Genomic DNA, 16293 nt, shown 5'->3' on the forward strand with positions numbered 1-16293 from the left:
TACTTCCAGGTGATTCGAAGAAGAAAACACACGTGCTAAGAAAGTGCCAAAAATGTAAGAGTGGCATCCCACTGCTGTGGCTGTCAGGTGGACATTCCCTGGGCACAACTCGTCTCGTCCCCTCACGCGGCTCCTTCCACCTCTCAATGCCCTCCCAGTTTGGCACATCTCCCACTCCACCACCTCCGCTGGAGCGGCCGGTGGTGGGAGATCAACCGGTGGTGGGAGATCAACCGGTGCCAGGGGATCAGCTGGCATTCACCAGAGCGGGACCCAACTGGTGGAGCCTGGACGGGCCACGGGTGTGTTTGTTTCGTGGTCAACGTCAATCGCAGAGCGTGTCCCGAGGACCAGAGGTGAGCGGGGTGGTGGTGGAGGACCCAGGGAGGATGGGACAGGACAGGGGAGCCGCGGGCACCCTTCCTCACAGGCTGGGTGGTGCGGCATCCCGCTGCCCACCCCTCTACTCAGGTGAGTAGTCCAACTCATCGTTGGCAATAAGAGCCTCCGATGGCGGTTTGTGCCTGCCTTTGCTTTTCGACCTGCTACTCGTCCGATGGCTTTCTTTTGCTCCTGCCATTTGCTGGTACGAGAAGCTCTTGTCCTCAGAGGGACCCCAGCCCGGGTAGCCCTCACCTTCGGTGGCACAGGAGAAGCCATCATCCACGGAGAAGGGGTCGACGTCCACATCATAGCGCTGGTAGGTGCTCTGGTGAAGGGCTTCCTCCCGGGCACTGATCTCCAGCGTGCTGTTCCACATCCCGTAGCCAAAGTAGATGAGCAGACCTGTGGTGGGTGAGAGGGAGAGGGTTGGACGCTGGCTGCCCACACCAGCCCCACAACCCTGGATAAAACATCACTGTAAACAGGCTGTGTGACAAAACAGCACCTGCCCCCCAACACCCACATCAGGGGTGGGTGGGGGATCCAGCCCGGCTCACCGCCAGCATTGCCCCACCCAGTGCTGGGCTGGCGCCAGCTGGTGAGGGTTAAGTGTATCTAAATATACCTATAATTTTTAAGCCGGTACATTTTGTAGTTGATGACTGCTCTTCAAATACATTGAGTTTGTGTTTTCGGGCTGCCAGCTGTGATCCGAGGGCTGTATGTTTTAAACATCAGCTGGGATCGCTGCTGGCCACGTGACTGTACCATCTGCAGCTTTGGTGGGACAGCAGCTCCCAGCAGACGTGTGGAGGCTCCCAAGTGCCATCAACCCGCATGTCCACCCTGTTACTCTCCCAGATATTCTTTTGTCTCTGGAGTTTTCTTACGCACTCGGTCTCTCTCCTGATGGTGCTTGCAGCCACGTGTGCCCCAGGGTTGTCAGGATGAGCGTATTTGGTGTCAAAACAGCTCTGAAATCCTGTCTTCCTCCCTTCAAGAGTTTAATTTCATCTTCTCCCTCTAGCCCTACCTGATGTCACCTTCCTGCACCAATTCTTTTCTGGAAGCAAATGTATCTGGAGATCTAATTTCCAGTAGATCCTGGGATTAATCTACCCCAGACATGTGCATAGAGGAACCCAGACTTCTCCACATGCCATGGTCTGGCCACGAGGGACTGCTTGTGAGGTTAAATCCATAGTCTGTGTGGCAGGACCGCGCACCTCTGCCAGAAAAACAAATGGGATGTGACCCTCGCAACAGGTGAGCAGCCATGGATGGGGCTGGTGGAGTCCATCACACATTAATGAAGTGGTTTAATTGACTCCTTGCCATTGCTAGCAGCTGAAGAGGTACTAGATGTGCCCACAGGGGAAAGTATTTAATCACAGTGGATTAAGTTGATGCTTTGGAGTCACTTTTCTTCCAGGTAGAAGGGTTTTCCCTGGGTCTGCAGCTTCACCTATTACCTTTGAGGGCCAAAAAAGCACTGACCATGCCCAAGGGTGCATGTGGCAGCTACTGCCCAATGGCTTGGCTTGGGTTTAGGGGACTCTCAGAGATGGACCTTTGCTATGGGACCTCAGCCTCGCAGGACTGACTCAGGATAGCTGCTGTCCTCACCATGAAGCAAAAGTGGGAATGGCAAAATGGAGGAAAAAAGGTGGCAGCAACCTTCCCCTGAAGGATGGAAACCATGAGACTACTCTAAACTCTCTGAGATGCCAGAGAGATCCACGGTCTGTTCATATTGTCTCCTGGTTCTGCCAACTGAGGTCAAACATCAGGAGGCACCTGAGAAAAGCACAAAGACTGGTGAGCCCAGTGTGGTGGCCTGTGCCTGCCCACCCCTCCTTCAGGTATGGCAGCTGACTATGACCTTTACATCAATCCTCATACTCTTTCCCCACCATTTTCTCCCTCTCAACCCAGGACCCCGAGCCCTATTCCCAAAGGGGAGGGCTGCTGGTGGGACACTTGGCCAGGGTGCTGGCACCCTGCTCAGGGTCTGTTGTCTGCAACTAGGGCTCCTATGAGCTGCTGCAATATATAAGTTTAAGCATATTTCTCTGTAAAGAGTCCTTGGCTTTGATTTTGTCTTGCTCTCTGTAGTCAAGACTTAGGAGCCTTCAGGTGGAGCTATGAGAGTTGCTCTTTTTCTCTTGGGTTTGTGGAGTAAATGGGTTGCAATATCATGTGGGCAAGGGAAACTATGGACTAAGTTATGTGCCAGGAAGCCTAAATATGGCAAAAAAAAAGGTCCACAACAGAGCCTGTGAGTCCTGAGATCCCCCTGCCACAAAGTTAAGGACTTTTAGACCAAGAAAAGGAGATACAGTCCACAGATCCCTTGGCTCTGTCTCTCCCAGGGCTGCTGGGGCTCTGGGCTTTGGAAACGCAGTGCTGAGATTTTGGTGTGGGCTGCTGAAGAGCTCAAGTGGGTGAAATAGCAAGAAAGCAGGCAGATTTCTGTAGGAAACCTGCCTGCAAGACAATTTCCAAAACCCACCTACTTTGCATCAAAAGACTCATCAAAATAGTCACCTTTGCATGGAGCAGTTTACTTTCATCAAACTGACATTTTCTGGAGGTGTAATTTTCCATTTAGCTGTGGTTCGGGGGCTTGATTAACTGAGGTTTCTAAGAACTTCAAGATGACAAGGGGCAAACGCAAAGGACTAGGTGTGTCCCAGCTGAAGAAGCATCAGCCTAAGCACTCTAATTAGGGAAGTTATTATTAACATCCTTTCAAAAAAGTGTCAGTTAAAAAATTAAAATAAATGAATTTGGGACTCACCCACGAAACACCAGACGGCAAATCGGATCCATGTGACTGTGGAGAGCTTCAGCATAAGATAGATATTTACCAGCATAGCAAAGGCAGGGACGAAGGGTAGACAAGGTGCCATGTAAGGCAGCTTTTTGGGGTTTTCTGGCTGCTGCAAGATCACAAACACCAGCACGACGATGAGCAGGATCATCAGCACGACGAGGAGGACAGCCCACCAGCTCTGCTCATAGATGTAGTCTGCCCCGAAAATGATGAAGGAGCAGAAGATGAACATCAGGACGAAGAGCAGGAGCACGCAGGTGGTGACCGTGTGGCCGGTGGCCACCGTGGGGCGGTCCATTTTCCCCGGCAGTCCGAGGTGGATCCGCATCGTGTAGTAGCGAGGGCCGATCAACTTCTTCAGCTTGATGAGGTAGATGTTCTCAGACTCATCTGCCTCTATCCCTGAGGTCATGTCAACCGTGCCATAATTGGGGTGATTCACATTGTAGGTGGATTTATCGGATTTCCCAATTAGCATCTCGTTATCCCCCAGCGATGGCAGATTTTTTGCCCCACACGTGTTGGTTGGTGGGCCAGCAAACTCTTCCCCTTCGCTCCCCGGGGAGCAAGTTTCCTTCTCGCAGTCAGCCAGGATGCCCTCCTTCTTCTTGGTGTGCTCCTCAGAAAGGAATTTGACGAAGCCATCGATGTCGCTCTCGGGCTGGTATCGGAGGAGCAGGACGCACACGGAGACGAGTGTGTAGGCGAGCAACGTGCCGATGGACATCATTTCTATCAGGTCCCGCAGGCTGACCAGCAAGGAGAGCAATGCTGCGAGGAATCCGGAGACGATACAAGCCACTACGGGAGTTTCCGTGTAAGAACTGATGTGGGACAAAAATCTGGAGTGCGAAACAGTTGCAGAAAGTTAAAAATGCAGATCACAGTGGTTCCCCGTTGCGATAACCCTCACCTGGCTGGAGGGACCAGGCTCAAACCTCTGAACTCTTCAGGTCTTATTGTTTTTTGGACCTTAGACTCCAGACAGGCAGAGACTGGAAATACTGCTGAGGCTGGATCTGGAGCTAGACCTGGGTCTAACCAACTCTGTGCAATCTGAAATGAGGACTGGGGCACTTGCAAATAAGCACCAGAATTTTACACATTTAAGCTGCTCTCCTTTGCAAGTAACTCTTGAATTAAATGCTCATCCTCCCATAAGCTGAATTTCTAGGTACCAGCACCAAATGAGAAACTTTTGTGTAGATCCCTCCTCATTTTTCCCCCAGGGTTTTGCTTTGGTGTGTGCCTCGTTCTGCGAGCACCGAGTGCCATCCCTGCGATGATGGCACTGGGCTGTCTGGATGAAGGACAGTCCCTGTCTGCCCCACCCGGCACACTTCCCCTCCGGGTCCCAAGGGTGCAAAAATAAATGCCATCATGGGCATGACTGACCTGAAAAGCAGCCCGTCACCAGCCATGGCATAAATGACTCTTGGCATCGGGAAGAGGGAGCCCAGCAAGCTGACGGTCAGGCCGGCCACGGACCCGATGGCAACGATGAACTTGGCCGCATAGAAGCCATGGGCCACAAACATTTCCATCAGTGGGGACTCCGTGTCGATGGCATCGTACGGCACCATCAGTGTGAGGATGATGCTCACCTGAGGAAGGTGAGAGGAGCAGGACACAGGTGTCAGCTGGGGACTTGAAGGGCACAGGGGCTGCTTCTTAAAGGTGGAAAGCCAAAAAATTTCAAGTCTGATTTGGATTATGTCCCTACGTCCCCTGTGGAGGGGATGTAAAATGCTAGAGGTAAGGCCTCTGAAGGCAACAAGGCAGCACCTTGAACCTTGCTGCAGTGGTGATGCAGGAGGCTGGTGGGACTCAGTGGGGTTATCAACACTCATGTTGGCCACGTTCCTGTGTGGGGACAGCGCTGCCCGAGTCATGCACCCACCATGGGACAGACCCAAAACCCAAGATGGCATTGCTTGGGGCAACATTCTGATCTGATTTGAGCCAAAGAGAAATTGGTTTTGAGGGAAGCCAACCATGCTGCAGGGCAAGCCGTGGGTGAGTTTCTTTGGAAATGATCAGAACAATATATTTTCTCCTTCATGATTCCATTTTGCTCTTTTACAGGGAAAATCCATGACTACAGACATGCATTTCTTGGGGTGCAGAGCATCTCCCGCATCTCTGGCAGAGGCAGTGCTGCTTTTCCCCAAAACATGGAGAAAGGTTGCTGCAACTCTGCTGCTCCTTCAGCCTTGCACTTCTGGATGCAAAAAAAGGTGCGGATAGGGATGAAGTATGGGGAAAAAAAACGGCTGCCACTATCTCACTGCAGCCATCAGAGGGATCTCAGCAGGGTGACAGGAGTCTGGGGGCAAACCGGGCTGGGGCTGAGGGAACCTCGGCAGGACACTGCAGTCACACAGAAACACAGCTGATGTGTCAGTTCCCACCAAAGAAAGGGCCCTTGTCCGAAGGTCAGACTGGAACCCTGGCTCATGGGGAGGGGAGCCACGCAGATGCCCAGAAGGTACCCATATATATATATATTTATATGTGTGTATATATATGCATAAATATCTGTTTATGTACATTGACATATGTATAGCTAGTACTTACAGACACATATGCTGTCAAGCATGCGACGAGCGAGGCCGTGATGGCGTAAGGGATGGAGGTGTTGGGGCTCTTCGCTTCTTCTCCCGTGGTAGCGATGATGTCGAAGCCAATGAAGGCATAGAAACACGTCGCAGCCCCTTTGAGCACCTGCGTGGAGGACCGAGTGTCTCAGCGCCGGGAGGGACACCGGCACCCAACCAGGCAGAGGCAACCAAGCAAAAATGAAGGAGCCCAGTCCTGCCTTGTCTGAGCTAAAGGGTGAGCGGGGCAGATCAGGGGGTGCACAGGTTGAGTTGGGTGTTCCCATCTGGGGACTGACCCTGGGAACACCCATAACCCAGTGATCTGGTCTAGGGAAAAGATTTCAACGTGCAGCCCAAGGCACTGGAGGCATCTGCAGCTCACTCATGGTGCACCACAAACCTGTGCCCACGCAGTACCCGAATCTGCTGGGAGATCCCGGCAGTGACAAAAGAGACAATTAACCAGTTTCAGGTTTGCTCTCACCATACTCCACCCCAAATCCATTTATATTAGCGGGGCTTTGCAGCATGTTTACATGTTCCGTCTTAGCGAGATGTCTCCTGTGGCAGCAAGATCCGCTAGCAGAGGAAGCCGAAGAGAGCAGCAACAGTCAGATGTGCGTCGCTTCCCAAACAACCTCTGTTTTCCTTGGAAGCCACAGACAGGTTGGGAGCACACATTGGAGCACTTGGATGAGGAATTATTTGTACTGTTTAGTTATTTTTTTAATGTGATTTTTTTTTAACAAAACACCAGTATTAGCAAGGACATTTATAGGATTGAAACGCTGAAGCAGGCTAAAGATTGTGTGGCTGGGAGTGAGCTAATTTGGAGTTGTAAAACCCTCGCATACATCTTGCTAGCTAGCTGGGTACCGCGTGTCCATCACTTCTCTGTCATCTCAGCTGTCTAGTGATGCAGCAGACAGTAAAATTCACCTATTCCAGGGGAATATGTATCGTTACCTTTTTTAAGCATCCCCTGTGCTCCTGGGGATCTCATGCGTGTGCTGCTGTGGATTTACTTTTACAAACAATTTGGGAGACAACCAACAGCTGAAAATGATGGGAGGACCCTATTGATTTTGATGTGCTTCAGATATGTATCTTTTAAAATTCTGTATTTTTGCCAGGAGGTATCTGGGGAGTTGAGTTAGGGCAAAACAGCTCTTTTCCATTTTTTCTTTCTCATTCCTATTGTATGGCATAAAAAGCCGTAAAAAGCAGAATCCAAAGGTAAATATGACCTCTGCTCTCAAATGGGCCTCAGTGCTCTTCTCCTCACTGTTGTTCTCTGACAGAGAGGTATTGATTTACTGAAGGGAGGTGCGGGGACTGTATGGCAGTTTGGGACGCTTTCAATAATCAAGATTCTTGGTTTACTTTACTTTATTGCTTATTTTTCTGCACAAAACTCCAATAGAGTTGAGCAGTGTAAATCTGAGAAATTATCTTGGGTTTAGGCCAGCTGAGATATTTTCAGTCTCTGTTCATCCTTGGATAAAAACCAGTGCAAGCAAGCTAAAAAAGCCAAATATGTCCAAATTCTCAGCAAGCTTTGAGGGAACATCCATAAAATAAGTACTGGCAGGTGGCATTATGAAGTGCTCAAAACAAATGCTTGAGAACATTGTTGTTGACAACCAGCCAACACAAGTATCTCCCCCTCCGCAGAGGCTGAGCCAGCTCCTCCTGAGCACCCTGTCTTGGATGGCCACTGCATTTTGCTCCATCGCCTGGAAATCAGTGGCATTTCCTGGGATATACTTTCACCTGGAGTTTGGCTCTCCAGGTGGACATTTTGGAAAAGTTCTGGGTTTATTCTAAGAGGTGGCAGGAGATACAGGCAAAGTATTGCCCGTCCTCTTTGGGTTTGGTGGAGCGAGGAGGTCTGGATCCAAGCCCGCAGAGCTGGAAGTTGGAGGTCCCTGGCCAAAGTGCAGGTGGGTTTAACAGGGTCGAGATTTGGGGAGTGCAGTGGACATAGGGTGTGTGCACCATGAGCGAAGCTGAGTGTGTGGCAGGTGGGTGGCACTGCTGAGGGGCTGTGTGTCCCTCCGTGCGCCCAGGACTTACCCCTGGCCATCCGAATGGCAGGAATTGCCCTTCAGACCAGTTGTCACCTTTGACATAGAAGAGACCAGCAATCATGATGAAGATCCAGACTGCCAGGTTAATGACGTTGAGCACGTTGTTCAGCCCCACCGAGTTCTTCACCCCCATGGCCACGATGATAGTGACAATGACAGCAATGACCAGAGCAAGAAGGTCAGGGTATGATTCCTCTCCTTTCCCTAGAGAAGAGGAAAGAGGTGTGTAACTCTCCATCCGTATCTGGGGGCAGCACCTCCAGAAACTCTGTGGGGGCTTTTTTAAACACTTTTCGGACCCTGAGGCTTTGCAGAACTCCTTGATCTCATTGCAAAGGTGGTCGCCAGATGCCTCTCCCAGCTGAAGTTGTTTTATTAAGGTGGTAAATCTTGATGTCTCAAGACACTATTAGGAGTTTTGGGAGGGCAGCAAACAAATGATCAGGTCCCAGTTTGCACAACGTCTGCCAAATACTAATTAAAAATCAAACAAACATTAAGTTTTCATGACACAGGTACAAGACAGCTAGCTGTTTTGCATACTGGTAGGAACTAGGAACTGTTGCTGGAACTGCTGGTCATACAGGACCACGACAGCCCTGAGTTTCTACATGGCAGTACTGCAGACACCAGCTTGCACTCTCTAACAAGGCTCTGCGTGTGCCTTAATGGGACCGAGCAGAGTGAGGTGCTCCTGCGCCGTCATCAGCCTCTGACATTTGTCTGATTTTTCTGGGTGCTTATTCTGCTTATCTGATCTCATCCCGAAGGGGCTGAAAGTATAGTGTATCCCATCCTCCCGAATCCCGTCTGTGAACCAGACTGCAAAGGCAAAGTACCAGAGGCAGAGGGATGGTAAATAACGAACGAAGCCTAATATTCATGTCTGACTTCTGATGAGCTTCCAATTACTTTTCGGGCCCTAATTAAGGCAGGTAGCTATGCACGGCGTGACGCACCTAGTCCGTTCAACGTCCCGACGCTGTTGATCATCCAGCGGCTGATGGTGTGGTTGGCCAGCGAATCAAACATGCTGCTGAGGGCGCTGGCGCCCGCGGCCGTGCCAATCAGGTACTCCAGGATGAGGTTCCAGCCGATGAAGAACGCCACGAACTCCCCCACCGTCACGTAGCTGTAGGTGTAGGCAGAGCCCGTGGTCTTGGGGACCCGCACGCCAAACTCAGCGTAGCAAACACCTGTTTGGAAAAATACGGAGCAACATAAAGAAAATGTGCTCGGAAAAGGAAAAAGTAAAACTGCATTGGTCCCACCCGCCTGGAGGTGCCAGGAGGTGCCCAGGGCTGTAATCAGCATCAGGAGGAGCCCAGAGACATCGCAGGGGCTCACGGTGACCCTCCTTCCCCAATCGCTTGTCTTAAAAAGCAGCCCATTCTCCTATTAAAATCAAGCTGTGAGGGAGTATTTTTAATTTTGAGATGCACAGTTCAAACTAGCCAAACCTTTACAGCCCGTTGTAGAAGAGCCTTCTCTCAGGTGTGCGCCCCTGATGTGGGACCCCCTGGCATGGCCCAAAGCTGGGGGGAATTCACGCACAGGGAGCAGAACTAGGCAGTGCTGGTGGTGCGCTCCTCAGTGCCCCATTTCCCTGCAGTAGCTTTGATGGTGACAGATAGCTCTTCTTCCCCATCCAACAGTGACACCACAATATGATTTTTTGCCATTTTTCCTGGGATTTTATCAAATGTTTTACTTGCGGTACCAATATTCTGACAATCTCCCAGCGCTTTTGGCTGCAGAAACCATCATAGCCCTGGGGTTTGCCAGAGAAAGGTGGTTACATCGAAACCTGCCAGAGGACAGTGTTTGGGTTTCTCCAAAGCACCGTGGGCTACAGGGGGGTCAGGGATGGTTCTAGCCGTTGCATGGGACCCTGGACCAGTGTTGCCCAGCCTCATCCTAGAGCAAGGTGCCACAGGAGGGCTCAATGAAGGCTACACCTCTCGATGTAATCTCCAAACGCTTATCTTGGGTTATCGCTGTCCCAATCCAGGCATGAGCACTGTCCTGATCATCCCTTCGTACCCATGCAAGAGGAGTTTGAAGTCATCTTACATAGAGAACGTAAGTTATTTTAGCACTTAAAAATGTTACATGTAAGTCTCATTCCGAAGAATAATTGCAAAACTAACTTTGTAGAAGGAGAAACGAAAAGCAAAAAGAAGTATTTAGCTGGAACTGTTTGGGAGGAGATTTCAGTGGACTTCAATACTTTCCGAACTCCTTGTGTACTTACTGTGTCAGGATACTTTTCAATAAAAACCTGACCCTGACACATTGCTGTCTTAAAACAACCGTTAGCTTTTATTTAAAAGGAATGGATGGACTTAGTCACAAATTCCCCAAATATTAGTCAGAACAAGTGCCGGAAGGCCACACTGCATCCTGCATCTTTTACACTGATTAAGCCCCTGCCCCAAACACCCCAGTTCAGCTCATACAGGTTAACAGGTTAGGGCTCTTATTACTCAGTAATTATTAAGTTCTTTATCAACTACTTTTCTTGATTTAGAAGATTGCTTCAAAATTGCAATCAGTTCAGTACAGAGAGAGGAATGAATAATTTATAAAAACATTATGAGGCCGCTGCTCTTACTGTAAGTGCAGTTTTTACGCAGTACAAACACAGAGTTATTGAATCCCTGAATTTGGTGGTGCTTCTTTTATTGGTATTGGAGGATTTTCATATTCCATTCACTGTTTAACTCGCATGCACGATGCTGGCAGTGCTTTTCAATGGGACCCTTCAAAACTTGATTTCCGTAAAGCAGGCCCAACCGCAGGAGCAGCAAGACATCCCCATCATCCAGCCCTACAGACAGTCATTATTCAAAGCTGATGGAAAATGCATGCGTTCGGCAAAGGTAAGGCATTCACAGATAACAACAGGCCTGAATGATTTATGAAACAGGTGCTCTGATGGGGACAAGTATCTAGTTTCTCTCTTTGATGGCCTTAAAAATCATATAACCTTTCTTGGAGGCATCTCTACTTTTAGCCAAGGACAAGATAAGGCTTAAAGAGGATTGTTATTGATACAGAATGGTAACAGCAAAGCAAAGATATTAGTATGTATAAAATGTTTGAGTTTTCAATTACTCTACGAGGATCCCAAACTAGAAAAGTTATCTTTCATTATGCATTGCATACAGCGATGGATATCTGCATTAGGTATCAGCATATGTTAAGAAAATAAACTTTTTTATCATAGCGTGCAGTATCCAGTCCAAGGGACATGAGATGCAAGATCTGCTGTCCATCCCCGATTGCCACACACCATATCGGATGACATTTATCAAACCACTTTGCTTTGCGGTGCTGCAGGTGCTCCATCAGAAATGGGGTTCACAGCACCTCCCTCTCTGCTTGAAATGGAAGATAATATCATAATTTATTAGAGTGCAGACCTTATCTTACTAATCTCTGCTGCATCATTATTATTATTATTATTATTGTTGTTGTTATTATTATTACTGCAATACAACTGCATAATAAAACCGTGTTACTCAGTTACCCCCTGGCAGCCCCGGCTATTCCCTGGTACCCGGAGAGACGCAGCTCTCCCGGTGCCCCCGCACCAGCCCAGCTCCAGGAATGCAGGAGGAGGCTGGGCACACTTTACCCACCACGACTCTGAATTTGGTGCCAGATTTTGTTTTTTCCCCTCAATCAAGAGTGAGTGCAAGTTTCTGCAGAAAACAAGCCAACACAGTGGTGGTTTGGAGGAGCAGCCTTTTTACAGAAGACCATTTCTTTTCCTTGAATATCAGCTACACTGTGTAATTGGTGTGACAGTCGTTACGCTGGTGTAATTATACAGGTATTGACATTATTCAGAAGGACATAAATACAGCTGAGTTGTTTGGTCCATCACATCGTCCCTTCCAAGATCCCATCTACAAAACCTAATTTTCCAGATTTAGTTGCCCTCTCCATTCTCTGGTTTATCTTTTTTGGGGGTAGGGGTGAGGCAGTCACAGCTTTCCATACAGCACATGTATACGGGTTAGATGTTTTTGTGTTAGCGGTGGCTTGGGGTCACGCTGGGCATCCTCACTGCCTGGTGGGGACTTTCGCTGGTGAGCAGTGACTCGGTGGGGCAGGAGGAGGGACCACGAAGTCCCCGCTGGCTTCAACCCCAAACCCCAGCACTGCAACAGCTCTGGGCAGCACAGCCGGTGGTACAAGGGGCCGGTGCAAGCGCCACAGCTCAGTGGCACAGCCCTCTTGGCTGCTGCCTTGCTTTCGGTGTGCCAGGGCGGTGGTGGCCACGGTGTAGATGCTGACCCTCCCACTGCCACCTGGCATGAGGACACTCAGGGATCAATGAGACATCCTACAGGGCACTGGCATGATAGGAGTGATGTTGCAGGTGAAACAAGCCTTTGGGGAGGGACCTTTCAGCAGCACTGGAGGTAACACCAGTTAATTCATGCTGCCACACGAGAAATCCAGAAGGACCACCCTTCGTTAAGCAAGAACAGCCAATTCATCGAGGCAGGCATACAGCAAAATCCTATTTACATCAAGCCCCTGAGCCTGGCCATTGTGTTTAATGGTCACCGTATGCAGATATGTAGAAGGCAGCTCCATAAAGAAAGCTTCCTTAGAAAAAGGGCTCCCATTTCTCCAGCACTGCCCAAGCAGGTCATGATCAGCTGCAGCTGGAGCCCCTCATCCCGGCCCTTGTCCTGCAGCCAGGCAGCACCTGAGACACATGCTCAGCTCTCCCCCGCTCCATTCTGCTCCCTGGCTGTCGCTGAGCCTGCTCCCACATTGGTATCAGGTAAGAGCATGGCAATGTGCTCCAAAACGGCGTGGCTTGGTGCTTGAAACCCCCATCAAGGGTTGCAGAGTGGTTCCTGTGGGAGAGAGAGTCTCTTCTTTTCTTGCACAGCCTGGCACTGAAGTCTGTGGGGTTGTCTGGCGGAGAAAACTCTCCCACACCAGTAACCATCATGGGGGAGGACCTGAACTTTGCCTGAGCTCGCAGTAAGGAGTTTGCAAAACATGATCAACAAGGTGGCATCACTTTAGGAAAGGAGACCACTAAAGAGATGAGCAACAGCTGGTGGAAAAGGCTGTGGAGCGGGTAATGGGGTTGGGTAAGACACCAACTGCTGATTTTTGCCAAGAAGGGGTTTTGGTTAGAGATGGGGGTGAGAGTGGGGAATCCCGGCGGTCACAGCTGATGGAGGGAGCCTGAGGTGTCCCCTGCACTGGAGGCTTTGTGGAGGAAAGTTGGGCAAATGTTTCTGTTTGAGAGCTGAACAAAAGTCCTTCCAGTGAGAGAATGAGAGATTGATTTAATTTATCAGTTTAATCAATGACACTGTGTCTGTAAGCACCCTGATGGGGCACATTTTGCTTAAACCTAGAGGAAGGTATAACTGGAATTTGTGAGGCAGATGAAATTGGAAAAAATGCCTGTCTGAAACTGGGCTAAAGAGCACTGAGGGATTTAGGGGTTTCCCACCTGCCCAGGGACCTGCCCAGAGGGGCTTCTCCGCTGCTGTCACCCAGCAGAGCTGAGTGGCTTTCTGGAGGTTTTTTTTTTTAACCAAAACTCTCCTGGGCTCACTTTACAGGCAGTGGGATCTGACTCAGTGATCCCATCAAGGGAAAGTGGGTGATCCTGTGGTCCCATCCGGCCTTAAAACTGTGAGAAACTCCTTAAAATCTGTCTGTGCACGCTTGCCCGATCTCAATGCCCAGTAGACTGGGAGTGACCGTGATGCAAGAACTGAAATCACTTCTCCTATGAGCCCGATATCCCGTCTGGCTCCTGAACCCTTGCTTGGTTCTACTTGCCAAAAACCGTGTTGCTGTTATAAACAACAGCAGCGTCAACGATGAAGGGAGGAAGCGGCCAAGGAAACTATCAAAACACCGCGTCCTTCACAAAACACTTTCCCAGGGCTACAAAAGCAAGCGGAGATGAAAGCTGAGCGGGAAGCGGTGCGGGCTCCCATGGGCGAAGGCGGGAGGAGCTCCCTGCTGCGGGGCAGGGCTTGCGTCTGGGGTGAAAAAGCGCCTTTTGGAGGAGAGCGTGTTTTTGTTAGATGAGACCCACCCAAGCTCCGTTTGCTCTCGGTTTGCATCACGGCCAGCAAAACTCTCACACAGGAGAGAAAGCAGGCAATGGGAAAGGATAAAGACACTGATGCTATCTGCTGCCTCGGTTAAAAAATGTGCATTTTGGTTCATTTGTTATGTTGGTATCTCAAATAAGCATCAGCTCTTGTTCTGGGCTGAACCAGTGCTAAATATGTCCGAGCTGCCTTGTCACTGGGGTTCAACTGGGGAGCAGGGAGGCAGGACTGTCAGTGTGGTGGTCACCAGGCAGCACCACAGGGGTCTTTCCCTGGCATGGCTTTGGGGAGAGCATGATACTCGTCCCGTCCTGTGCCAGGGTTGTGCCTCTGGGCTGCAGACATGTAGGGGGGTTCAAACTCACATGGAATTTGGTGGCATCTCCATGGAGCAGCACTGCAACCTCCAGGGAAAGAGCACGATGTGCTTCTACCTCCCCCTACAAAAATCCAGGGACTTGAAAAGCTGAGCCAGGTCATTTTGCTGTGTTTGCTGTTCCTGTCTTCTATCAAAGCCCTTTGCCATTTACTCAAGTTTCCTTATCCAACCTGCGGATAAAAGCTGGAGACCAGACTGACACAGCATGCAAAGTCCTCTGAGCAGGGAGAGCAGGAACACCACATCATCGTGTTAGCACTGATCTGGAAAGGACAAATGCCAGCAGTACTGGCTTCATGTGGAAACTGCAGCTCGAGCCATATGCTCAGCTGGGTTCCTACGGAGGAGACGGAATTCACTGGCTTTTCACTAAAATACATAATTCCTCTCTCTCCGCACATTTGTTTGTAGGGTTTTTTTATTTGGAAATTCAAAGAGTGATCCTGCCAATAAAATCAACTCCAACACTAATTGAGGAATTGTTTAACTGTTAGTAATGTCCACAGCAAAAGCAGATGGCCCTGGTGCTACCCAAGCCACTGATATCCTTCCTGTTGAAACAGGGGGTCCCACAAGCCATGTTGAGCTCTTGCTCTGATGTTGTGATTTGGCTGCGCTCTCTGCCTGGGACACGCGCTGCAAAACTCTCACTGGTGTTTTAAAATGTATTGACCGCAGGGTCCACCCCTTAAGGAAGCCATCAGCAGCTCATCAGGGGTAGTTATGCTTGGGCTGCTGGCTCCCGGCACAGGGTTTGGTCTGATATTTGGGCAATGAGAGACAGCGCACCCCATGAGCTGGGTAAGTCCAGTGTGAAATGGTATTTTAGGATATGGGGAAGTTATGGCCCCTCGTAGCTTGTGCTGCTGAGCGTGGGTCCTGCCATGTGTCCACCCATAGATGAAGCCAGAGGATGGATGAGACGGTGTGTTCCTCAAAAAAACCCCAACACCCGCATGACTCACCTGACAAGATAGAGGCGACAGCAGCGATGATGAAGGAAACAATGACCCCGGGTCCCGCCATCTCCTTGGCCACCAGGCCGGACACCACATACATGCCGGTGCCCACGCAGCTCCCGACGCCGAGGGAGATGAGGTCGAGGGTGGTGAGGACCTTGGCCAGCCTGGCGCCCTGGGCGGTAGCGGTCCCCGTGCCCTCCAGCATGGACTCCACGGGCTTGGTGCGCAGGACGCGGGTGCGCAGGGCATGGCCAGCCGCCCCCCACGGTACCCGCCGCGGGTCCAAGCGTGAGAAGAAGCCGCTCATGGCTGGTGCTGGGCTCCACGGAGGTGGGTCACGGACGGTTTCAGCAGTGCCCGCTCAAGGCTGCGGCTGCATCTCTGCACCCCGGCTCCCTCCTGCGCTGGCAGCCTGGCTGCAAGAGAGGGGAAAAGCACTTGCAACATGTTTTTTTAACTGAAATAGCAAAGAAAGAGGGATGTGCTCTGCATGGAGGAATTGAAAGGGGCCCCTGAGCCAGTTTCTGGCTGAGGTCCAGCTCTGGGAGAGCCCTCGGGGCCGAGAGGAGCTTTGCTTTTACCAGCGCTGCTGCTCCATAAAAATCTCCTTTCTCCATCCCAATTGTTTTGTACAACAGAGATGCTCTGCCCCCCTTTATGTTTGTCTGCATTATTTTAGTCCCAGTTATTAATATAGCCCCATAAGCAGCAGGAACCTGATACCCTCTGAGTGCCCATTGTGTGGTTTAATTGCTGCCCAAAGCGATGATGGCTATGTATGACTGCAAGGTGATGGTGGCCACCATGGCGCCTTGGGTCCTGGTGGGAACCAAGCCCAGCTCCAAGCTCGGCAGCACCGCAGTGTGTGCCGGCAGCGGGGATGCTCCTGCTGGTACCATGTGGCAGCCCACCATCGCCATGCCCAGCCACAT

The 16293-nt window shown here is 50.4% G+C and overlaps 1 protein-coding gene across 1 annotated transcript; it reads right to left on the minus strand.

The window, feature by feature from the left end:
- Positions 1–463: 463 nt before the first annotated feature.
- SLC7A14 (solute carrier family 7 member 14) lies at positions 464–15668 on the minus strand (the record flags this gene model as incomplete). The annotated part of the gene is made up of 7 exons (XM_082487054.1): positions 464–786; positions 3185–4062; positions 4616–4824; positions 5798–5944; positions 7897–8114; positions 8870–9106; positions 15365–15668. 7 exons carry the CDS (start codon positions 15666–15668, stop codon positions 464–466), a joined length of 2316 nt encoding a protein of 771 aa, XP_082343180.1.
- Between the last annotated feature and the right edge of the window lie 625 nt (positions 15669–16293).

Source organism: Vanellus vanellus (genome assembly GCF_965231255.1).
Source record: "Vanellus vanellus genome assembly, chromosome: 8".
NCBI classification, from domain to species: domain Eukaryota; kingdom Metazoa; phylum Chordata; class Aves; order Charadriiformes; family Charadriidae; genus Vanellus; species Vanellus vanellus.